This window comes from Beta vulgaris, chromosome 3 (assembly GCF_026745355.1).
Source record: "Beta vulgaris subsp. vulgaris cultivar EL10 chromosome 3, EL10.2, whole genome shotgun sequence".
Taxonomy (NCBI): domain Eukaryota; kingdom Viridiplantae; phylum Streptophyta; class Magnoliopsida; order Caryophyllales; family Amaranthaceae; genus Beta; species Beta vulgaris.
Genome location: NC_079204.1, coordinates 14,478,479 through 14,505,506, shown reverse-complemented (window position 1 = coordinate 14,505,506; position 27,028 = coordinate 14,478,479). Strand labels below are relative to the sequence as shown.

Here is a 27,028-nt window from a genome sequence, read left to right as displayed (position 1 = left end):
GTTCAAAGTTAATGGACAATGTCTGAAGTTGTACTATACCGGAATCCCTGTTGGATCTGTGGAGGAGTTATACCTTCAACCCCCATCCCCTTCTATTTGAGGGATGAAGCATTATGGTCGTGCGGGACCGCTATAAACCAGCGCTAATCGGGAGGCAACCCGATTTCTTTCCTTTTCTTTCTTAGTTTTTCTAGATTTTTTTTTTTTACTTTGCTAATTTTTATAGTTTGGTGAGAGAGTGAGAGGGTACTGATATTCCTCTTCAGGTTACATGTGTGCAGGAGTGCTTACCAACTGGAAACGTTCACTCAAAAATACGAGCCATTGTTTACTGGGCATAGCCCAAGGTTATCGGGCGAGGTTGCCCGATCGGGCGCGCAACGGAAAAATAAAATTGATGGAAAAACAAGCGCACGATGGGATCGGGCCTGGACGCCAGATCGGGCGAAGTTCCGTCAACGAATTTTACTACAAAATTGGCAGACGCCCGATCACGACGCCCGATCGGGCCCGCAACCAGAACTGGGAAGACAAAAAGATCGCCCGATCGGGCGTGGACACCCGATCGGGCCCGCAACCAAATCTCTATTGGCGAAATAAACTGACAGACGCCCGATGGCATCGGGCGATCTCACCCGATCGGGAGCGCAACGGATTTGGGAAAATTTCAGGAAAAAAAAAACACGCCCGATCGGGCTCAGGGTCCGGCTGGCGAGATTAAAGGGGTTTTTTCCCCTTCTTTTCACTCACTTCCTCTCACATTTTCTCTCTCCTCCAAACCCTAACCCCCAAATTCTTTCCTCTTCTTCTCCAAACCCCCCTTTCCACCATTGAAGACCTTCCGTTAAACCTTCAAATTCTTATCAATTTTTCTCTCCTATCACTTTCTACTCATCTCTCACCCTAGTTTCTTCACTTTTCTCCCACTTTATCTCCCCCCTTCATCTCCTTCTTCATCTTTCCCACCATTAAAGTGAGAATTTGAGTGATACTAGCTTTCCCCTCTCTTTCCCCATTAGGAGTAAGTTGAAGCTTCATCTTTTTGCACATCTAAGAACCATGTTCACAAGGCGACGAAAATCTACAACGGGTCACAACCACCACCACCACCGGAAATTCCCCGAGATGAGACCTTCCCGGACGTCATCTTCTCCACGGAGGAACAAAGAGAACGATTTCAGCGCCTCAAGGGGCGCGAGGTAAGTCCTACAACGTTCCTTCATATTGAATTTTTGGATAAATTGGGAATTGCTAATGAATTTAGAGAATTTATGAAAATAATTGGTATGGAAACCCTTTTTCCTGTTCATGTCAACACATATCCAGTGCTTGTGTATGAATTCTACAGTAGCTTGAAAGTGACCCACCCTCGCTCAGGACCAATCTCGCATGTTTCCTATAGGCTCTTAAATAGGGACTTCACCCTCACCCTCCCGGAGTTTGCTCGCATACTCCGTGTCCTCAACCGGGGGGAGATTAGGCACCCCCTGACTATCATCACAGGGACATTTACTATGCCATAACAGGGGACGAAACTGATTTTACCTTGCAACATTGTCATGCTAGGTACATACACCAACCCATCTTTAAAATTTGGGTTCGTTTCATGTCAAAGACCTTGTTTGGGAGGGTTGAAGGGTAACTCATTCGAGGGGATGAGCTGTATCTGATAGGTAGCTACATATATCGGGGCACTCCCTGCCGCTTCCACTACAACATCCCTCACCATGTTGCGCTCCAAATGGAGCGTATTGCCACCACATACCCTAAGCGGCGCGCCGATGGGACACTTTCCTCTCGGCCCATCGTGAACGGGGGGCTAGTCACTCTTTTTGCTAGGGCCATTCCCTACTTTGACGAGACTCGTTATCAGCCGGCCCACTACAGGAAAATAGGTTTTGGGCAACGAATATTTTCGTTGCCCAATGTGACAATTTCATTGCACAAAAGTTTGGGCGACGAAATTTTCACTCCCCAATTTCTGTTGGATTATGCTCCAAAATTAGTCAAATAATTTTCCTAATAGTTAGGATTAGTTGCTAATATTAGTGGGTTAACAAGTAGTGGTCTAGATAATGGTCTAGTTAGTGGGATAGCAAGCAAGTAATGGGCTACATAGTGGACATGTTATTAGTAGTGCTTTGTATGCCTATTTAAAGGTTGTTCAGTTTATTCATTATGTGGAATGAAAAATATATAAAAATGTAGTCTTTTTAATCATCTTCAAGTTTCTCTCTTTCCTCCTCTAAAAATTCTACATGGTATCAAGAGTTCTAGGTTAGATCCGAGAAAGGGAAAGGGAAAGGAAAAGAGATGAAGCAAAAAAAAAAAAAAAGAGAGAGATAGAGAGAGAAAGAGATTATTAAAAACAAAATTGAGTAAAAAGAAACAAGCAATGCAGTTTGATTTCATTGTTTGTGAGCAATTTTTTTGTAGCTTAACCATGAAAGTAATGGCTGGGTGTGATGTGTTGTTGGGTTCCTTTTTAGCCCATGAAAATGGATTTTAATCATGTGAAAAAGAGGGCATAAAAAATTATTTGAGTTGAAGATCGAGTAATCTTTACGAGTGTGTGGATGTCGTACTCAACGCAGAGACGATTTCCAAAGTTGTAGTAGTGGATGTGATCAAATTTGCAAGACTACGTCAAATAGAGTTTATGGAAAGAAGTGCTCCATTTATTGAGATTGATGAGAAGTGCATCAATAAATTTAAAGTTGGTAATGAGAAGTGCATTACATTAGGAAGAGAAGTGCTTCCATGTTAATGGAGAGAAGTGCTCCATGAAGATAAAAAAATGAAGGTCCATCATGTGGGAAGAATTACCATGAATCAAGATTGTGACATAATGTTTAATGTTGGCTCCTAAAAATTATGAAGCAAGGGGGTGTGTTGGATTATGCTCCAAAATTAGTCAAATAGTTTTCCTAATAGTTAGGATTAGTTGCTAATATTAGTGGGTTAACAAGTAGTGGTCTAGATAATGGTCTAGTTAGTGGAATAGCAAGCAAGTAATGGGCTACATAGTGGACATGTTATTAGTAGTGCTTTGTATGCCTTTTTAAAGGTTGTTCAGTTTATTCATTATGTGGGAATGAAAAATATATAAAAATGTAGTCTTTTTAATCATCTCCAAGTTTCTCTCTTTCCTCCTCTAAAAATTCTACAATTTCGTCGCTTTAGGTTCGACGCCCATTGTATTTGGGGCGTCGAAAATTGTGATCGTCGCACAAACCACATCTTGGGCGTCGAGTTACATGTGTTGCCCATAATGGTCTTTTGTGCTACGAACCTCGTATCTGTTGCACATTTATGGGGACAATTGGGCAACGAGTTTCTTAAATCGTTGCCCATACTTCACTGACTTTTGGCAACAACTTAACTTTCGTCGCCAATATTACTGAACTTTGTGAACAATTACCGTGTTTTGTCGCCAATTATGTTTTGTAGTCTTACACGCATGATGTCTTGGGCAACACCAGTTTCGTCACCCGAAATACTTTAGGCTAAGAATTGTAGTACATAATTTTCAATCTCGCACTAAATTGAAGTGACAATGTACAAACCGTATTTTGTTGCCCAATATTGTTATAGACTACAAGCTTATTGTTATTGTGTAATCTATAAGCTTTTTCCCTATTAATATATATTAGATGAACCTATTAAAAACAAAAGTATGACATAATAGAAAAAATTATTCATGGAATAGCAAACTGTAGACAATCAAAAGACAACAAAATAATCTTCAAATTCGATATCCAACGTAACTTGAATAATTCAAAGTAAATCTAAAAAAACTAATTAGCACTACCATAATCTACGAAGAAATTCATATAATCTAAGCCTTATCATACTTCATATAGCTTTTCTCTGCTAATTTGGGAAGATAGTCACGACCCATTGTTCCTGATAAAAGCAAAAACGTTAAAATTAGATATCCATGTGATTAAAAAAGTTTGGGGGGGGGGATTAATGACCTTTTTACTCTTTCGCCCAAAAAAAAAAATATGTATAGTTGCAGCAATATAACAATTATTAACTACAATCACAACAGAACTTCAACTAGAAATCCTCGTTAACCAGCAAAAGTGATGCTCAGCAGTAACATTGATGAAAGGAGCAGAATATAGAATGGCCAAAAAGGAAAGCTGTAAACTAATAAAAACCAAAGCAGTATTAGATAAAGAAAAAAGAAAAAAGAACAAAATATCGACATTATGTACCCAGATATGCCTATTTAACTCGCCTTCGTTGGTTGGACCGGGGTGGGGATACATACCAGTGGCAAATTAACGGAATGCCTTCCATTCAACTGCCCAACCCTTTGGCCAAAATCAAACCTGGCCAACCTCACTATCACCTTCCCATTGCCGATTCTGACTTTCCCACCCCTCGCCCCCAGATTCCTGAGCGTACCTACTACCGTCGTCCTCATGTTGAGAATATCCCCTCATCTTCTGATGCTCCCCCTCCCCCATATGCTACTGCTCCTCCTTCCTTTGATTTTCAGGAGATGATGACCCTGTTTCAGCTTATGGATACTGGCATTCAGCCAAACAAGCGGCCATCCAGGGCATCACCAGCAGGTTGATGCCAATGGTGTCTTCTACAAATTCAGTCAGCGGGTCGATACATTAGCCAATGATCAGCACCTGGCTTTGTATTCGATGTACGACGAGAACTCCGCTTGCATCGCATTGCTGAGCATGATGCACATCCCTCTTGGTATACTTGGAACCCGAGCTACAGTCAGCCCGGCTGAGGTGGATGGAGATGGGCTAGTGAGGACGTGCACATGGATGACTGATATCCATGTCTCTCCTTCCTCTTGTTGCAATGAGGTCATTGCCACGTTCAGCTTGGGGGAGGATTTCTGTAAGTATCACTCTCACTATTATTGCTTTTTAGGTAGGTTAGTTATGTGTTCTTAGGCTAGTTAAGTTAGTTAATTAGTTAACTTTTTCTTTTCATAAAACAAAAACAAAAAAAAAAAAAGAAAATATTGCTGAAAAAATACCAAAAATACGAGTTGAACATGAATAGTCTAATTGCTTCCCTGTGCCCCAAACTTTGCCTTGAAAAATGATTTAACTCATTATACTGGAATCGGGCATTCGTGATTGGGATGTTGTGATGTGATCTTTGATTGCCTTGGTCTTGAGTAGATTTTGATGATAAAACACCTACTTTAACTGCATGCTTGACTGGTTACATTGTAAGGATTCATTCGAGCCTTCGGATGCATATTTATGTCCGAATTATCCTTGTGTGTTAGTTCCTCATATCATTCTTATCTTGACTTTGGCATTGTACTCGTTGATTTCTGATGACTTTGAACATTGTGCTGTGATAGAGGCGTTCAATTGTTTGATTTTTGGCCTCAGAATTTTCTAAAAAGAATCATTTCCCTCCTAGCCCCGCTGAGCCTAATGAGTTTTTGGATCTATATCAAGCCACATTACATGCCTTGAGCCTTTTCAATGTTTATTGTCCCAAGCCTAGCTTGGGGGAGCATTTGTTAGGTTAGAACATTGTGTGGTTGATTTTCGGGTTGATTGGAAATAATATGTTTATGTGACATGAGGTGAAGTGAATAAGAAGAAAAGAAAACAAAGAAAAAAAAAAAAGAAATAACACATGAAAAGAATCAAGAAGTCACGAGTCATGAAAGAAAAAAGAGTAAAAATCAGAACAATACATTTTGCTGAAAACTATCAAAGAGACAATTGTTGGTTGGTTCGAAAAATCTAAAGTTGGTCATTATTTTGGGTATGTGATTGAGACCATGGAAGTTGTTTTACCACACCTAGTTCTACTAGTGTTGATTGCTCCCCTTTTCTGGGCTTTTCCACCACATTCCCAAATAATTCCCATACCTTTACCCGAGCCCCATTACAACCCTCAGAAAGACCTTTTGAGCACTTGTTTGAATGTTTATTGGAATGATACAGAGTCAATGTGCCAAAGTTGAAGTTTAAGTTTGTTATTCGAGTCGACTTGAGTAGGATGAGCGATATTTTACCTTTTCTAAACACATGAGAGTGTGAGAGGGAAGGGATATTATGGTTGGGTTGGTGAGCGTTCGGGCACACTTTATGCTCGCCACAAAAATTGAGAGGAGTGACACCTGGTGAGCCCTTTTCAAGATGTGCAAGTTATGTATGGCTGCTATTTCGGACAATTGCTGTTAAGTGATTGGTAGTCAAAAGTGATCTGATCAACTGAACTTGAACTTTGCTTGCTTGAAGGTTTTTGAGGTCAAAATGTTTGAGTTTCATACTTTGGGGGTGAAGCAAATTCTATTCATATTCATGTTGTGCTTTGCTTAGGGACAAGCAAAGGTTTAGCTTGGGGGAGTTTGATATTATGGTTTTATATAGAGTTTTCTCCCCTATTATGTGCTAAAAGTTTGTTATGGTGCTCTTAGGAGCCATTTGGTACTAACTCTCTCCATCTAGTTGTGGTTTGTTTTTGTATTGAATTGTAGGTTTTGGAAGCTATTACCTACTTTACATGATTGCACATGGATTAGAGAGGTTGAGCGATTTCTAGATCCCGAGGATGTTTCCGGGACTTTGAGCAAAGGAAGAAAAGAAACGAAACTATGCGCCGGCCCGAAGGATCGGGCGGCCCAGCCCGATCGGCGGCGAAGAGACAACTTTATGTTCTGCTGCGGGCCCGATCGGGCTTCACGCCCTAGTCGTATTCGTGTTTCGCCGATCGGGCGACTGGCCCGACGTCGGGCGCCCTGCCAGCTACTTCTGAGTCAACCGCCCGATGTCATCGGTCAGCCCGATGTCATCGGGCTCATTTTTTTTCCTTCGCTTTGGAGCCCGATGCCATCGGGCACTTTGGCCCGATCGGGCGACTGACGAGACGCGGTTTTTAATGATTACGGGCCCTTCTTTCGAGATTTTTCTATTGTTTTAGGGCTTGTATAAATAGAAAAATCAGAATTATTACTCCTATCTAGTTTTTATTATTAGTTTTCTCTAGAGTGTTTCAAGAACCTTAATTTATGCTTTGTGATTTCAATTCAAGATCAAACCTTTTGCTTATTCATAGTTCAATATAATTCGGTAATCTTTCTTCTTTTTCTTTGTTATTTCTTCCATTGTTAATTATATTTTTTTTATTTGCCATGTTTCAAAGTATGATTTTTATATGATTCTTGTTATTGTTTCATGATTATGAGTGAGTAGTTCTATATCTAGAATTGTGGAGATCTATGTATGCAATGAGGGATTGATAGTTAGTTTGATTATCTGGTATTTCAATTGTTTCCTTTGATTGATTCTTCATGCTAGGATTATCAGTTAGGCCTGATTTATATTTCTACTGTTGCAATACTGAATCTACTTCGAGAGGTGAGATACCGTATATGCTTTCAATTATTAGGCAAAGTGATCCTTGACTATGCGAGAGCGGCTGGGTGATCTTTGAGGGAGGTAATGTTCGAGAGAAATTACATGTGCCCTAAACAGTTGACTTACTAGGTGGTTATTATTTATCCTGGATTTCCCGAATTGTATGCATAGTGATCCATGATTCTAGTACTTTATTGATATATTTACACTTTCATATTTAATTCTGTTACCTGTTTAGCTTAGTAACACAACCATTCATCTGATTTTGTTAGTATAATATTAGAGTTCAGATACAATAGTATAACTTCTCCCTGTGGATTCGATCCTGACTTCCCTGACTACTAGTTAGTGGACCTTAGGTTATTTTTGATTAGGTGATACGACTTTAGCCTGTCAAAGCGGTGGTTTTTTGGTAGCCTTCGTCCTTTGACCATGGTTTCCTTCAACCATGGCGAAACCACTGAATCTGTTTTTCTTCTTTTTTTTCGTTTTTTTTTTTGTTTTTTTAAGATCTGTTGCTGCTGCAGTCGTCGGTCGCCAATCGCTTCGTCGTTGTCGCTCCTCTACTAGCCAACGATTGAGATCTGGGTCGTGGGTCGAGTGGATTGGCTTTGTCGCCATTTACATGGAACTTTTCCGGCGACTATGGAAGTTTTCCGGCAACTGTGTGAATGTGTGTGAATGTTGAATCTGTGCGTGCGATTTTACCATTCGATGTACATCATTTGTGAAATTTTTTATTTTCAGTTTCTTAGGATTTTCTTTTAATTTTCAGTTTGTTTTTTTAAAATATATTTTCTATTTTTATTATATTTTTTGTAATTTGTCATTTAGTTATTGTTTTTATTTTTGCTTTCCATTTTATTGTATTTTTTGTATTATATATTCAGGAGATACATGTCATTTTATTGAGTTGTTTTTTTTTTAATTTTTGCTTTTCATTTTACTGTATTTTTTGTATTATATATTAAAGAAATTCATGTCATTTTATTGAGTTCACTTTGGTGGATAATGGATAATATTTCAAATTTAATTGCAAAATGCAAAAAAAAAAAAAAAAAATTTACCTGTACCTCGACCTATTGCTGCGGTTTTAGGCAACAACCGCAGCAATATATTGTAATATTGCTGCGGTTTAAAACCGCAACAATATATTATTTACATATTGCTGCCCCCTTAATTGATGCGCACACAAAACCGCAGCAATAGGTCACTTTTTGACCGCAACAAATAGCATTTATTCTACTAGTGTTTGTAGCTAGTTGGTTCTTCGGATTCTAAAATCGTTATTTCAGAACTTTTAGTCAAAAGGAAATCAATATATCTCCCTGACGGAATGATGGTCTTACTAGACCTACGTTGGGGAACAACAGGAGAAGTTTCTACCTCACTAGGTTGAGTGACTTCGCATGGAGTATCTCCAAGTGGGACGGGAGGAGGTACGTGAATTGAATGCATCGCCTCCTGAGCATTTTCATGCCGCGCTGCCTCTGATGAGGTGTTGACCTCATCTATTTGTTGCTCATTTCGAACTTCTTTGAGATATACATTTCTCGCACTTGTTTTTCTGGAAATAAACTCCTTTTCCAGAATGACACCATTAAGAGCAATAAACACTTTGTGTTCGCTTTGATTGTAGAAGTAGTATCCCTTAGTATCTTTTGGGTATCCTACAAAGAGACATTTATCGGATTTGGGTGAAAGCTTATTAGAAAATGATTTTTTTACAAAAGCTTCACAACCTCATATCCCTAGAAAAGACAATTTTGGAATGTTTACAGTCCACATTGCATATGGTGTATTTTTCAACTTCTTCAGATGGTGCTCTCTTAAGTGTGAATGTCACTGTTTCAAGCGCAGATCCCTAGAATGAAATAGGAAGATCATCAAGACTCGTTATGGATTGAACCATATGAAATGGTGTTCCTGGTGGATTCCATTGTGAAAGTATTGCACAATACTTCAAATGATCACAAAATTCTTGAGAAAAATATTCACTACTACGATCGGATCGCAATGCCTTAATTTTCTTCCCAAGTTGGTTTTATACTTCATTATAGAATTCCTTAAATTTTCCAAAAGATTCCGACTTATGCCGCATGAGGTAAACAAATCAAAATCTACTTACATCATCGCTAAAAGTAATGAAGTGATTATACCCTCCCCTAGCCAAATTACTCATAGGTACACACACATTCGTATGTATGAGGGCTAAAAGATCATTGACCCTTTTACTTGAACCTGTGAAAAGGTGACTTTGTCATTTTCCCCATCAAGCAAAACTCTTAAGTATAAAATGATTCGAAATCAATTGATTTGAGGATTCCATCTTTATGTTGTTTCTCAATGCGCTTCGAGTTCATGTCGCCTAATCGACAATGCCATAGATATGTAGGGTTTGAATAATCATTTGCTTTATGTTTCTTGCTATCTATGTTATAGATGTGGGTTTTTAAGTCTAGCACATATAAACCATTTGATAACTTAGCAGAGACGTAGAACATATCATTCAAATACGTAGAACAACAATTGTTCTTCATTGTAAATGAATAACCTTTGGAATTCAAAACAGGAATCGAAATAATGTTCTTTTGTGATAGCATGAACATAATAACAATTATTAAGTTCTAAAACTAATCCTGAAGGTAAAATTAGACTATATACTCCTACTGCCAATGTAGCAACTCATGCTCCATTGCCAACGTGAAGATCTACTTCTCCGTTTCCCAATGTTCTACTTCTTTTGAGGCCTTGCATAGTACAAATAATGTGCGAACCACAAGCGATATCAAATATCCAAGAAGTAGAAGTTGCTAAGTTAACTTCTATAACATACATATCTGAACTAGAAACTCATTTCTTTTGATCCTTCGGATACTTGGGACAACTACTCTTTTAATGACAAACCTTGTTACAAGTGTAACAATAGTGCTCATCAGCAACTTTTGGTATTGGTGGAGTCTTTTGCTTTTCAGAAATTTCAGACTTGACAACTTGTTTGCTTTAGTCATTCTTAATAGCAATTCCAATCCTATTGAGCAATTGCCCTTTACTAACCATAAGAACATCCTCATATTCTTTTCCTGGTTGGTTAAGGATGTTTTACTTAGTCTGAGTTAGCCTTCATGCATCTCTTGCATCGTTGTTACTACCCTTGCATGTGAAAGTTGTTGAACTTATTTCTGAGAATGATTCCCATGTCTCTTTCACTTGCAATGAAACGTTCAGCATTCAATTTTTCCTTCGAAAGGATGGAGCGCAAATTACAAGTAGAATTGTTGGTGTTTGTATTGTTGTTACTAGACACAATTACTACAACAAATAATAAAGCAAGATTCAATCAATGTTTATCAAGAAAGCAACAATTAAACAACTTTTAATTTCTACCCTTTATTCAAAATAAAAGTGCCCTATCGAATAAAGAAATAACCAAGATCCCTCCCACTACAATCAAACGGACTTTGGCTCTGCCTTTTATTTATAGTAGTTGAGGTAAGTAAACACTTTACTAATTATAACTAATTATAATTCTTGGTATTGTTTACTCCTATCTCTTAGCTTCAAAACCTAAAACTTTGTCTTTTGATGATTTTGTTAAGTTAAATCAAACATTAACATGTAAGTTTCAAAAAACCTACCCTACTATCCCCAGAAATATGAGCAGCACCATGCTTTGGCAGAACCCATTCCTCGTGATCTAAGGCTTTATAGGTATTGTTTGGAAAAGCCATTAAAACTCAATATTACTTTTAGGGACATAAGTTTACTAATGTAATCAATTAATAGTGAGCACATGAATCAATTAACCACAAATAAACATAGAAGAAAGCATTTCAACAAAATAAATGCAAGAATTTAATAAAAGCAATAATTAAAATGATTTAGTATGACCCCTAAACTTAGGAAAATAATAAATCTTCATGAATCTTCCCTTGAATCTCCATGGATCACCATCTTTGAAACTCCTTGGATCCTCATTCTTAATCACATAATTCGAATTAAATAAATAACGACAATTTAAAGTTACAAAAATACAAACAATTCACCGATCGTATTAAATTTACATTCAAATATAACGATTCGTATATCGTATTTACTATCCTAATTTGGCCACACTAATCATAACATGCACAATATAATATCATATATATTACATTAAACATCCAAGCATCTATAATATCGAAATAAAATAAACACAAACTATTTACTTATTAACAACTAATAAGCAAATAAAACTTTCCATAATAATGATAACGATTTTTTCACCAAATACCCCCGACAAATTTGAAAATTCATCATATACCCTCAATGTTCCAAAAATTCACCATATACCCTTCAGTTTTCGATAACGTTTACCATATGCCTTTTTTCTAACTTCCGTTAACTCATCGATAGGGTTATTTACGATTTTGCCATCATTAAGCCTAAATCCTAATCTCACCCTCACCCTCATCCTTACCCTAATCCTAATCCTAATCCTTATCCTAAACCTAACCCTAACTCCTTGACAGCCCCCACCCCCTCCCCTCCACCCACCTTGCCCCCACCCCTCTCCCCTGCCAACCCAGCCGCATCACACCAGCACCCCACGTCGTATCACACCACCATTGCCCCAGCCCTGCGCTGCGTCGCAGCGCCCTGCTTCTCTCTCCTCCTTCTTTATTCTATCTACTCCACGGTTTCTCCCTCGTCGCGCTTCTACCTTGATAAAACTTAACAAATTTAAGCTAGAAATTGTTTAGGAAACTTTATTATTTTCATTCAATTACCTATTCATTTATGGTATTAATCAATATTAATAACTTAATTTGCATTATTGGAAAGATTTGATTTATGCTCAAAACTTAGAAAAATCGATTTTTCAAAGGATTTTTTTTCAATTGGAGGTTTGACCAGCATCCAGGCTGCCAGTCAAACCTCAGCTCTTCCTCACCCACGTTGGGTTACCCAACACGCACAACACCACACGTCCGCACACCCAACGACCACTCAACAACAACCAGCAGCAACACGACACCCAAAACCAATCGCCAGCAAGCAGGAAGACCACCTACCATCAGCATCTCCATGCAGCTACTATAACGCCCCGAAAATTCATAACCTTAATAAAACACAATTGCTCATACTTAGCAGCGGAAATGGAACTTAAGCCTGTGGGATATGGCCCACGAATACAATGCAACCTTAAATAGTCCTTGATAACTATAATAATAATAATTTCTCCAACACCAGATACCGCACACTTTCCCTTGAATATGTTCCTTATTAACAGCGCACTTGCAATGACTATGCTCATACCTAAAACGTAAAACAAAACATCATGAGCCGAAGCTCAGTAACATACTACCCTAACAGCGTAAATTCATTTCAATTCATTTTATTTGCAAACAGGGAGAAGAGAATATAGTAAAACATATTTCAAATTCGTAATGAAATAATAGCAAAGTAAACAATTATAAATAGCATCTTGATACTTCATAAGTTCCCATTATCTTTTCATCTTTTAGCTTGGTAACTGGCGAGTATAGACATGTGATGACCCTCAAGGAGCCGAGCTCCCTTTTGGGTACACCACCATGTGATGATCCTCAAGGAGCCCAGCTCCCTTTTTGGGTACACCACCATGTGATGATCCTCAAGGAGCCCGCTCCCTTTTTGGATACACCACCATGCGATGATCCTCAAGGAGCCCCGCTCCCTTTTTGGATACACCGCTCGCACCAAAATAGCATGCGGTACCCCTCAAGGAGCCCAGCTCCCTTTTCGGGTGTACGGCAGGTGCGAAGGTACGTGCACGACCATAAAGTAGATAAGCATAACATTATACTGCCAGAACCTCTTTCACTTTTATTTATCATGTTTCGTTTGTTTTGCATTCATCGGCATAAGCCATAGATCTTTCATGAATCATACTTGAGCATCAATAACTCATAAGATCATCATTTACGAAAATCATTCGAAGGCAATTTAATCCCACAATCCATATAAGAATCACATTGCAAAATCATTAACATAATTATAAACATCATTTCATAAACACATTTCGAAGGGGATCGTGGGTGTTAGCAATAGATGTTACCTGGAGTCCTGCTTAATAACCTTGAAAGCCGGGGGAGGCTGTAATATCCTTTCCGTTCAATCTAACCATGAAATGACGCAACAAATGTAAATATTCGATTTCTTTTAACAATTGTCCTTTGGTTATTATTTTTACTTTTATTATGGAGTATCATTGGTGACGCTACATTATTCATTATTAAGCTTTTATGATTAACTTTTCCTACGTTGCTTTGCTTAATAGCATTTACTTGTTATATATTTACACTATAGGTGCCTTATTCAATTTAATACGTAAATTAGCTTCAACAAGTTTTATAATAATTTAAGTTATCGTAGCCCAACTAATTATAACTACTAATATTAATTTGTGATTTCAGATTACAGGAGTAAATTGATAATGAAGAAGTGATGTTATTGCTAAGTCTTCTCATCAATTCGCAATATTATATGTTTATTACCATAAATAATTGTCGTAAATTTAATATATTAACTTAAATAAGTCTAACGATTTCATATTACAAAATAAGGTGAATTATTGGTGATAATTATCTAAATTAGTTTAGGTTTTATTGCTTGATGAGAATAACTAATTAAATATGTAAACTAATTAATTATTCCCTTAAGCTTAATAAGTTGATGAATTTTGTGGATTAGTTTTAATTGAAAGAAAATCAGCTTGTTGGCCCATTAAATTGAGGGAGTAACATGATGTTTGGGCTTTAACTCATTTAAACAAAAGAATGAAATGAAAACTAAGTTAAGAGAGGTATCTTCAACTGAGCAGTCACGAAAGCAGGGGAGGGAGGAAAAGGGAGGCTGGCGACGGGGTCCTGCGGCAGTGGCGAGGCGTCGCGGTGGGAGGCGCGGAAACCGGTGGTCCTGGCGTGGCTCGCCGGCGCACGAGGAGAGAGAGTGAAACACACGAGAGAGAGGAAGATGGAGAGAGAGAGAGGGAGGAGAAGAAGGCGAGCGAAGGAGGGAGAAAGTAGCGGTGTGGTGGCGCACCGGAGGCGTGGCAGTGCAGCGGCACTGCGGTTGTCGGCAGGGGGGTTTGGTTCGAACAGAGGAGAGAGAAAGCTGCGAAGAAAAAAAAACAGACGCTTGGGGGTGTATTTTTTGTTGCGTTTTCCGACGAGGGTGGTGGAATTCCGGCGAGGATTTAATTGGAGTTGTGAGTGAGTGATAATGGTGGAGAAATCATGGCTATTTATAGCCATTGTTATGGTTAAATTTTGTAATTTTGGATGGGTTGGATTTGATGAAAAATCTGAAGTTTGGGTGGGTTGATTTGATGAAGAAATTAGATTTTTGGGTGGGTTTGGTTTGAATTGGAATTTTTAATTGAAGTTGAATTTGTTTGTGAAAAAAAAAAATCTGTCTTCAATTACAATTCCATTGTCGGGTTGCTTGTGAAGGAAAAATGGAAAACGGGTTGAAATGTTGATGAAACAGTTTCTATGGTTTTCCTGAGTTTTTTTTTTTTTTTCTTTTCCTTTTTCTTTTCTTTTCTCTTTTTTTTTTTTTCCTTTTTATCCTTAATAGCATTAATTGTTCTAATATTGGAGTAGTACTTGCAAAGCTTTAGTGGTTAATTTTATTATTTATTTTCTTGCTTTGACTAATATAATTATTTAATCTAACATAATTTGATATTATTTGCAACACTTGCCGTACATAATAAATATATATATTCTAACAAACTAATTATCCATTATTTGGACATAAAATAACGAAATTTCGATTATAACTTATTATTAAATGAAAAAAAAATTAGCCACTAATTATTATTATATGATTTAAGGAAGTTTAAATTTTCGGGATATTACAGCTACACCGGCATCAAGGCTGCCAACGTCCGGTCTGCCAGCAGCATGTGATGCGAGCTGCCACGTCGTCGCCCTTGCCCAGCCTGATTCCAGCTCCCATTCAGCTTGCCACCGTGGCACCACCCTCTTCGGTGGTCCACCCAACCATTGTTTACCTCCACTTTAATTTTTACAACAATTACAATTAAATTAAAGTTATCTTTATTTAACAAATAATTAAAGATTTAAGAGATTTAATTATGGTTTTAATAATCCGAAAAATATGACAAATTTTTTGAATCAATCAACAAATCTTAAATAAATTTTTAGGTTTATTGAGGTTAGATCTGAATGAATAATCTCCATTAAACATTAAATCTAACAAGAATTCAAAATAAGGGCAAAAATTAAATTATATACAAAAAAAATAAGAAAATTAACAATTAAAATCAAAAAAATTTGAAAATATGTTTTAGTGTGATCTACTGAATTATCTATAACACATAAAATCAAATATTTTAATTGATATCCTTAAAATTTATGAATAATCAAATTTAACATAAAATTTAACCAAAATTCACAAATAATATGATAAAAATCCGAAAATTCGGGGGGGGGGGGGGGAATAATCAAATTATCTTCAGCCATCATATTATGTTAGATCTATGTGGGTGATGAATATTAGATTTATTTAATAAGTAAAAATCAAATCTTTTAATTGTTAACAAATTATTTTCATGATTAATGAAATTAAACATTAAATAATTTTAAATCTAGCAAATGTATTTATAAAATTTTGAAAATTTTGGAGTGAATGAAATGAGTTATTTCGTCCATAGTATAAAAAATTCGAACCTTTATAAAATTATTTGAGCATAAATCACAATTAAATCCATTATTTACAATTTCCAAGCAATTAATATCAAATATCAATTATGCAAATTCAAGCCATAAATAAATCATCCCTTAATTGAATACAATCATGTGATCATATGAATATTATGAATTAGGCAAAATTGATACCACTATAGGAATATATAGATGCATATAGCAGAAGTTCAGGAAACAATTTCCTAACATCTATCATAGGATCGCAAATATAATCAAACACATGAATCATTCAATAGGGATTAAATATTAAACCATTGTAGCATGATTTCCCTATTGTATGCAAGCTTTGAAGATTTTACTCCTCTAATCAGTCCACGAGCACCAGTTGACCACCAACGTTTGCTAGAATGGTAGAGAAGAAATCTCTTGCTTTTAGGTGGTATAGGCACCGGACGGTCTATAGGGAGTAGTTTAGGGTTTCACTTTCTCTCTCTAGTGAAAAGAAATTGATTAATGAAATTGATCACCTAAACCCTAATATTATATCTCTATTATATAAGCCAAGGGGGGGAGCTATGGTGTCCCCCCAATGAGATCTTTTTTATCCTTAGCTAAATATATAAACTTAATTGGATAGTCAAATTTTGTACAATTATATCCTTTCCTAATTTAAAGATGGGTCAAAAATTCCAACAATAAACTAAATAAGCATTAACAAAGTAACTTGAAATAATGAGAAAAATGGTTACTCAATAAAAAAAATTACAAATTTAATTTGACTACAAAACTTTACATCTAAATGTTTATCTCAATTTCTAAAACCTTTATAGACTACAATAGTTTGTATAACAATAATTATAAAATCACACTTCTATAATTATATTTTGATGAAATTTATTAAGAATAGACCCAGACAATCGAGGCACGCATCGCGTGCATAGAAGACTAGTCATATGCTAGTTAGGAGAACTAGTTCTCCTCCTATTCCCCTTTGGACCGGCCCAAATCCTAATCTTAAATGGATTTGGATTGCTTTGTACAATTTGTGATACAATGTGTGACCTCATAGGATTAATCGATTTTAGTTATAGCTCAATCCATATTGTCCTATTAATAATATGTATTCTCTAATAAGAAAATACGTTTACTAAAAAAAATTAACTGTATAATCATTCCTTCAAGATAAGCCTCAGCTTCTGTGAGTAGAGTGGATCGTTGGAATTTATAAGGTGGCAGGGGACCTGTCAAATATTAGGTTGAGCTTATCTTTCATATCATCATAATGTGCAATATATACAAGAGTGATATTAGGAAACCCTTCCAACAAGGAAACAAACTATCCTTTCCAAAATATCTTAACAATATCTCCTATAATATCGCTAACACCCCCCCCCCCTCAAGTTGGAGCATGGAGGTCACAAATGCCCAACTTGGAAAGTAGAAACTCAAATTACTTTTTCCCAAGTGCTTTGGTGAAGACATCAGCGAGTTGAGCAGTAGTAGGGACATAAGATGGAGCGATAAGACCCTCCTTAATAGCATCTCGTAAAAAATGACAGTCGACTTCGATATGTTTAGTACGTTCATGAAAGACAAGATTGTGAGCAATATGTAGGGTTGATTGACTGCCGCAAAAGAGAGGAATAGCATGAGGATGATGCACTCCTAGGCTCAACAAGAGACCCTTAAGCCATTTGAGCTCGCAAGTAACAGAAGCCATAGAACGATATTCCGCCTCTGCAGATGAACGGGAAACAATATGTTGTTTCTTGGTCTTCCAAGAGATAGGAGAAGAGCCAAGAAAAACTAACCAGCCAGTGAGGGACCGACGAGTAAGGGGACTGGCCGCCCAATCAGAATCACACCATCCTTGAAGAGATAAATCACAATCAGAGGCAAGAAGAATGCCTTGACCCGGACAACCTTTAAGATAGCGCACAATACGGTGCGCTCCATCCAAATGAGTCTGCGTAGGAGCATGCATAAATTGAGACAAAACATGAACTGCATAAGTGAGGTCAGGACGAGTAACAGCCAGATAAATCAAGCGGCCCATGAGACGCCGATAGGGCTCCGGATCGGCGAGGAGAGGACCATCATCACGACCGAAATTATGATTCTGCTCAATGGGGGTGGCGGCGGGCTTCGAGCCAAGCAAGCCGGACTCGACAACAATGTCGAGGGCATATTTCCTTTGACACAAGAAAATGCCGGAAGAGCTACGGGCAACCTCCAGACCCAGAAAATACTTGAGAACTCCTAGATCCTTCATATGAAAACAAGTACCCAAATAGACTTTAAAGGCTTGAATAGCAGCGGAATCATTACCAGAGAGAATAAGATCATCAACATAGACCAGAACATTAAGCTGCACACCCAATTTAGTGTATCTAAACAGTGAATAATCAGAGTAGGACTGACAGAAACCATAGGTTTTAAGTGCAGAACCCAGTTTGGCAAACCAGCAATGAGGGGCTTGTTTCAAGCCATAGAGAGATTTGCGCAACCTGCAAACCATATTCGAAGAGGGAGACTGAAAACCAGGGGGAAGCTTCATGTAAACTTCCTCACTGAGATCACCATGAAGAAAAGCGTTGTGTACATCCATCTGATGCAACTCCCAATTTTTTGAAGCAGCAATAGCTAGGAAAGCCCGAACATTAACCATCTTGGCGACCGGAGCAAAGGTCTCAGTATAGTCAAGACCCTCAGTTTGATGATTACCGAATACCACCAGACGAGCCTTAAACCGCTCAATACTCCCATCAGAGTTGTATTTAATTTTGTACACCCATTTGCTCCCAAGAGCCTTTTTACCTGCAGGAAGTGGTTCCATGGTCCAGGTGCCATTTTTTTCAAGAGCAGAAATCTCATTAGTCATGGCCTGTTGCCGTTCAGGATGTCGCATAGCTTCTTTGAATGAGGTAGGTTCGGTATCTGCAGTGATAGCTGCCAAGAAGTGGCGATGTTTCATAGAAAATTTGTCACAACTAACATAATGTGCTATAGGAAATGGTGTACCTGAGGAAGCTGACGGAGTAGGCGAAGAGAGAGATGGACTTAAGGAACCAGTGGGAGCACGAGAAACAAGAGTGGTGCAGGTAATAAAATCCTTCAACCGAGTGGAGGGCACCTTAGCCCTCATACCGCGACCCAAGACCGCGGTATCATCACACGAAGACTCGGGCGGCCCAGCCGAGGTCGTGGCAGCAGGTGGCCCAGGTGTGGGCGTGGCAGCAGGTGGCCCAGCTGGGGGCGGAGACGGAGCAGGCGGCTCGGCCGCAGGTATGTCGGCGGCGGAAGCAACATCAACGGGAGCTAGATAGACATCCCAATCAAGACAAGGAGCCGAGGAATCAATATTACTAGGACCAGTAGGAGGCTCAGGAGTAGGAGCCGCATAAGGAAAAACATTTTCAATAAATTTCACATCCCGAGACACAAAATATTGACAATCTTCCAGATCATACAATAACCAACCTTTTTTAGCAAATGGGTACCCCATAAAAACACACTTCCTACTACGACTAGCAAACTTATCGCCCTTAGAGCGTTGGTTGTGAGCAAAACATAAGCAACCAAAAACCTTCAAAGCATCAAAATGAGGGGAGACACCAAAAAGAAGCTCATAAGGAGTTTTCTTATTAAGCAACATGGATGGGGTGCGATTAATATGGTGGGCAGCAGCTAAGACACATTCACCCCAAAAATCAATAGGAAGATGGGCTTGGAAACGTAGAGCGCGAGCAACATTAAGGATATGTTGATGCTTGCGTTCTACCCTACCATTTTGTTGAGGGGTGCCTACACATGATTTCTGAAAAATAATCCCCATAGCCTCAAAGTAGGGCTCAAGACAAAAAAAACTCCGTTCCATTATCACTCTGCACAATGTTAATATCCTGAGAAAATTGTCGTTTAATTATAGCAATGAAGGACATGAATAAACGTAAAACTTTAGTTTTATCAACCATTAAATAAATCCATACAGCACGCGAATAATCATCAACCAAAGTCAAAAATACCGAGAACCACAAGAAGAAGGTTTCGAATAAGGACCCCACAAATCACAATGAACCATCTCAAAAATCCGAGAGGCTTTAGTGTCACTCACAGAAAAACTACACTTAGGCTGCTTAGCTTTATGACAAACATTACATCCTTTGTCTAAGTGAGGAGAAGAAGAAACAAAAGGTAGTAACTTCACCACAGCCTCAAAAGGATGCCCCAATCGCGAGTGCCACAGAGCCAAAGTCGAAGCCGCAGAGCTAGGAACAGATACCGCGAGAGCCGAATGATGCTGCCGAAAATAATATAGTCCATCTTGTCTCTCACCCGTTCCAATCAGCGCTCTCGAATGAAGGTCCTGAATAGCACAAATATTAGTGGAAAAAGTGACAAAACAAGATAACGTATCACTAAGTTGAGTGACAGAAATCAAATTACACTGCAGATTGGGAACATATAATACATCATGTAAGACAAGTGTATCGCTCAAATGAACAGTACCAGAACGTGTAGCAAGAACTGTAGCCCCATTAGGGAGACCAACAAGACAATCAACAATAGACACAATATCACGTAGATGAGAGATATCACCCGTAACATGATGCGAGCAACCAGTATCAATAATCCATGAAGAAAGCTCAAACTTACCACTGAGACAATTAGTCAGAGTAGTAGAGGAGTTACCAAAAGTAGCAAACAAAGCCTGCCATTGTTCCGGGGTGATGGCGGGGATCGAGCTGCTCGGACCTGAAGCCGGAGGTGGGTCGGTAGGTGTGGCATTAGCACGAACAGGGCCGCGGCAGCGGCTAGTAGAAGCAGGTGGCGTGGGGTTGCGACCACGACCACGAGAAAAATTATTTTCAGCTTTGTTGCCATATCTTTCATACCACCAATCAGGAGTCCCATGAAGAGAGAAACAGGTGGAGTCGTCATGACCCGTTTTATGACAATGAGAGCAAATGAGACCCGATTTATCCGGACGAGAGGATGACCCCGCCCCCCCTCGTCCACGGCCCTCCGCGCGAGAATCAGTGCGCACCGCGAAGCCGAGGACATCGGGTTTTTCATCCTTGAGCCGAGTAAACCCCCGAACTCGTTCCTCTTGTGAAATTTGTTGATAAGCTTTATTAAGTGTAGGTAGCGGATCATGGGACAATATAGAGGAACGAATAGTGCCATAGTAGTCCGAATATAAACCGAAAAGGAATTGGTGAAGGTGATCGCTGTCGCGGCGTTTAAGAAGGGCCGGACCAAGATCACCATACTGACAAACAAGAGGAGGTTCATGCAAAGCTAATTCATCCCATAAAACCTTCAATTTGCCATAATAAGTGGCCACAGGCATAGTTTTAGATTGCTCACAACGAATAATATTGGATTTAAGTTGATGAATTCTAGTCCCATTAACGACAGAGTAACGTTCATGAAGATCATCCCACAAAACTTTCGCATTATCATAATAAGAGAGGGTCGAACTTACCTCGGGATCAATAGTATTAGTGATCCACGAGACTAACATGTAGTGGATGGTGTTCCAGTTGTCTTCGGTACACGGCGGCGTAGGAGCAGTGAGTGTGCCGTCGAGAAAACCGAATTTCCGGCGAGAGCATAGGGCAATACGAATAGCACGGGCCCAGGAGTCAAAGTTACCGGACTTGAGACGCACGAGAGTGATGAAGTCCCCTGGTCTGTCTTGTGGACCGAGAAAAAAAGGAGAGTTTAGGGTAATTTTGGTGGCGCCAGCCGGTAGCGGGGTGGCGTCGTCGTCGACCTTGGACGACGGCAGTAGGTAAAGATAGGTTAGGGTGTGTAAAAAAGATTGGCTCTTGATACCATGTCAAATATTAGGTTAAGCTTATCTTTCATATCATCATAATGTGCAATATATACAAGAGTGATATTAGGAAACCCTTCCAACAAGGAAACAAACTATCCTTTCCTAAATATCTTAACAATATCTCCTATAATATCGCTAACAGGACCGATCTCCCGATCGTTGGATCCAACTGATCACTCAATGTATCACAATGGTCTCCTACCAAGAACTGACTAACGGTCATACCACAGACTAATTGATTTTGAGATCAATCTTTTAGTTGTGATAGATTATTGGCATCATTGTAAGCTTGAAGATGAAAATCTTCAATCGTTGATTGAATTAGAGGAGTGTTGAAATGATTGAAGACAGAGAAAAAGGAGGGTATGTGCTAAGGGAAAAGACGGATGACAGTGGTGGAAGATTTTCGACACATGTGAGATAATTATTACACTACAAGCTATGGTGTAAATGTTTTACTCAATATTATATATAACTTGTTATCACTAAGTCTAACACCAAGGGTTTTCCGGCCATTTCGACTTATTATTGCCGATTTAAACTTAGTGTTACTATATCGAAACTTATTTATGAGCGTGTCCGACTTATTTTTGCTTATTCGAGCCTATCTAAAATTATTAGACTTTCTTAGTCTTTATCAAAATTTATATTTTCTTATAAGGATTGAAATTAGATGAAAAATCACCTAAAGTATCATCGATAGAATTCCCTAAAAACAAGTATCATACAACATATTATCCCTATTGTTCAAATATATGACATACATTGAATAGCAGTGATAGCCTAGTGGTGTTGATATCACATCCAGTTCTAGAGATCTGACATCGAGTCTTAACACTTACAAGAAGGTTCTGCGAATTCCTCTATGCTTGCAGAAGATTTCAGCTTACCTAGATAAAAAATGACATGTATATATGCTTCTTAAAAAATTATTTTGACCATGAATATATCTTATACTCCCTCCGTTTTTTTTAGATGTAACATATTGACTTTGGGCACTATTCATCCAATACACTTTGACCACTAATTGTTATTTATACATAAGAAAAAATATAGTCATGTGGGATCTTGTTTGATTCCTCACGGTATACACTTTCCAAATATATATTTTTTATAATTTTTACTTTTATACAAGAGTTTGTCTTGTAAGAGACCGCCTACTTTTAAATTAAAATTAGACAATGATAAGCCCAATACTATTAAAAAGAGAATTAGTCCAATAGTGACTAGGTTAATTTTTTTCGGTGACTAGTTTAATCCATTTAATGACTATGTCTACTTTTATATTAAAATTAGACCGTCTCTTTTAATAATTTTTGTTTATACAATTGGAGATATTATCGGTCAAAGTTGTGCCTCGGCAAATGTGAAAAGTCCAATGTTACATCTAAAAAAAACGGAGGGAGTATATAATATGAGAAATACAAAATATGAAAATTAAATTTGTCTCACAAATTATAAAGCTAATCTCATAATTTTTTTTATAATTCTATCGATTCATATTAAGTTTAATTAACGAATAAAGTTTATCCTTGAGTGTCGTGTAAATCTTATAAAATAGAAATAAGGAAGTAGTCTAAGTGGAGTATGTATCTGTAAATAGTTTTAAAACTAAAATCATAAAATGAATTTATATAATCTATACAAATATTATTAAAAGGCAGTCTTATTAAAGGAAGGGTGCCACATGGCACTCTCTGATGTATATACCATGTGGCACTCTTCTCGAGCTTCTAATACACATGTTATCATTTCATTGAAAATATAAACAATGTGTCACTAATAAGAGTTGAACAAATGACCCTTGAGATGAAATATGAGAGTTTAACCACTAATCCACTACAATTTCAATGTTTAATATTTTAAATTACAACATAATAAAGTTGATGAGTGAGAATTTAGTCTCACTCATGTTCAAATTTTGATAAGTTTTGTATGATAACTTTGATTTTGAATGCTTTCTCCCTCTAATTTCCTCATTTTCATCCTCTAGCGGTGCATGCTAAATATATATGATTCCATGGCTTTTCCCCCTCCCATTTCATCACTAACACTATTGTTTAGTGTGGTTTTTAAGGCGAAAAGAGCAAACAGAGGAGGAGTGGGGGCTCCTCCAAGCTCTAATACATGACAGGGTGAGGCAGGAACTTGGAGCGAGGAAGGAGCCACCAAGGAACTGGAGCTCCTAGCATGGAGAAGAGTGGAGCGGGCGTTCTCAAGGAAGTGGGAGCGAGCGCTCCTACGTATACTGAAGAAATACCAAAGGAGCAGTAGCTTGGAGCTACCTAGGAGCTCACATTGAGTAAGCGCTCCTGGCGCGCATTGAAGAAGAAGCGAGCGCTCCCTCATACAAAGGAGCGAGCGCTCCTCACTTGCTCGACAGCCACTCTGTTGGCAGTAGGGGTGGAGCGACCCAGGAGCTCTCCAGCATGAGCACTTGATCCATCGTCCAATTTTGTTAGGAGCGAACGCTGCTAATTTACAAGGAGCTGGCGCTCCTTGTCAATTTCTCGACATTTTTCTTCTTGAACGTTGTACATCCTCGTTTTTGTAATAATATAAATACTCTATCCACTTAATGACAGATTTACTTTTATTTCGAAAAATCATTTTTAGGGAGTTCTTAGCTTAATCTAGTGAGAGAAAGTAGATTTTCATAGTTTTGTAGCTTGGATTATTATGGCAAAACTTGGTTTTCATGCATGATATTCATTTCTTCTTCATGGTTTAAGTAATATCTCTTCTTCTCTTTACTTTTTATACTTTTATCTTTTTGTTTATTTAACTTTTGTTTATTTAGTTTAATGCATGTTTAGATTTTAGTCTCTTAACTTAATCTTGTGTTAGACCTTGTGTTGGTTGATTTTGTTGTTCATGTTTGATTTATTTTTCCCATTTATTGGTATTACTATGATGATTATGATGATTAGTGAGTAGTTAATTAGTTGGGGTTAGGGTAAAAGCCCAACCATGATTGATTTAGGTATTGGAATATGAAGTTGGGGGTTTGATTCGGCTTATTACTTGATCAATATATAGCATGACTATTATCTACTTGCATTCTAGTTGATTACTTGGATGCTTGTTGGTTGATGTCTTAGTCAGATTGAGAGAGAAGATTAAGGTTGACGTGTATGTTGTTTTCTTGCTTAATTGCTCATGAGAGTGACATTTGAGTGAGGATTGTGTAAATTGACATAGTACTTATCCTTGGATGTATATTTGAGACCATGAGAGTGGTTTAATTGTGTGACCCGGGTATTTTTATGCACCCTTGAGATAGGGGTTAGAACTAGTTAAGAGTCAATAACCTTAATTAATTGCTTGGTTCTTTCCCCTATACTTTGCTTTTCTCATTGCCTAAGTCATGATTAGAATGTGTTCATCCCCTTCTACCAATGTTTTTTTGGTAATTAAAAGTAAAATTTAAGCCCAAAAACACAATACACCTATAAGGTTTGGAGAACATTACTCACGAAACCAACACACAACTGGACAGGCCCAGCCACAATCACAACATCTCAAGCCAACTCCTATCCCCTCTCTTAACTTTACTCTTATACTCTGAACTATTCAATTTTTAACTATGTACTTCACCTCCTCTACAGTATAAGCTATTATACTAATTACATTATCCCAATATGCACTGTTCCTATTCTTCCATATCAAGTAGACAACAACAACCATCACAGCCATCACCACTTGTCTCTTGAACTTTATACCCCCATATATACACTTGAGCCATCTGCACATCTGTATAATCCCCCTTCCATTCCAATATATATCCATCAATTCATCACAGACCTCATACAAGCAGAGCTAAAATGACAGTTAAAAAGCAGATGCATCATGTTTTCAAGGTGCTGCTGACAGAGCATACACCTGTCAGAATCACAGATCATCTTATACTTCTGTAATCTGACTCTTGTTTTCAATCTGTCTTGTACTACAAGCCATTGGATAAACCGATGTTTAGGCAAGTTATATCGATTCTAGAAACAAGCATGTCATTGCTTTGTTGCTGCTGTTACTATAGTGCTCTATTACTGCTTCTTTATGCTAAAATTGTTATTTGCGAGCCACTGATCACTACTCAACATGGTCCTAAAATCATTTTTTGCTTTACATATACTCATCCAAGTCCAGCTTGCATTTTGGAGGAGCTACATAAGCCCCCCAGTTTGCTCCCTTGATATAAACATAATTCACCCATTTCACCCACATATTTCCTTCTTTTGGGCAATACACAAAGCCAACTTACTAACTGATGTGATGTTCCGTTTCAAGACATCTCTGAAAGAAAGGCCTCCTGAATTCTTTATTTTACAGAGATGACCCCATGCTACAGCACCTGCTTTGCTATCATTATAGGTACCAGTCCAGAGAAATCATACACATGTATACTCATAAGAACATTGTTAACTAATTGGCTCCTTGCAACAAAGGACAAATTTCTCGTGCTCCAAATTTTTATTCTACCCACCCTCTTGCTCAGGAGAAGTTGACAATCATTTTTCTTCAATTTCTTCGTGGATATATATAACCCCCAGGTATCTAAAGGGTAACGTGCCAACAGCAAACCCACTGAGACTCTCTGCATCTCATATTCATTCATACCAGCAAAGTAAAATTCTTATTTATATTTATTAAACTCCAATACCGAGGCATTAGAAAACATCTGGAAACCCTGAAGGATGGTGTATATAGATCTGAAATCCTCATTATAGAGTAAGAGTAGATCATCTGCGAAGCACGAATTTGTAAGCTTTAACTCTTTACACTGGGAATGAAATTTGAAACCCTCTTGAGCATTCACAAATCTTAAGATTCTATCCAGATAATCCATCCCTAGTGCAAATAACAGTGAGGACATTGGGTCCCCCTGGCTCATACCTCTTTGGGAACCAAAAATACCAGTTAAAGAACCATTCAACATGAGGGAGAATGTTGGGGTGGTGGCACATATCCACATAAAATCTAGGAAACCCAATACTCTCCCCTATTTGCTTAATAAAATCCCAGCTTATAGTGTCATAAGCTTTTTTAAGATCCAATTTCATCATACAACTAGGCCTAGCATTCTTCTTTTTTTACATTTTCACAAGCTCCTGACATATTAG

At 38.1% G+C, this 27,028-nt stretch overlaps 1 protein-coding gene across 1 annotated transcript; it reads right to left on the bottom strand.

The window, feature by feature from the left end:
* Window positions 1-20,078: 20,078 nt before the first annotated feature.
* Window positions 20,079-21,590, bottom strand: LOC125495508 (uncharacterized). The gene has a single exon (XM_048640249.1). It carries the CDS (start codon window positions 21,588-21,590, stop codon window positions 20,079-20,081), a length of 1,512 nt encoding a protein of 503 aa, XP_048496206.1.
* Window positions 21,591-27,028: the final 5,438 nt, after the last annotated feature.

Excerpts from the sequence above, each read along its gene's own strand:
- LOC125495508 (XM_048640249.1), bottom strand. The coding sequence starts at position 21,590 with ATGTTAGTCTCGTGGATCACTAATACTATTGATCCCGAGGTAAGTTCG.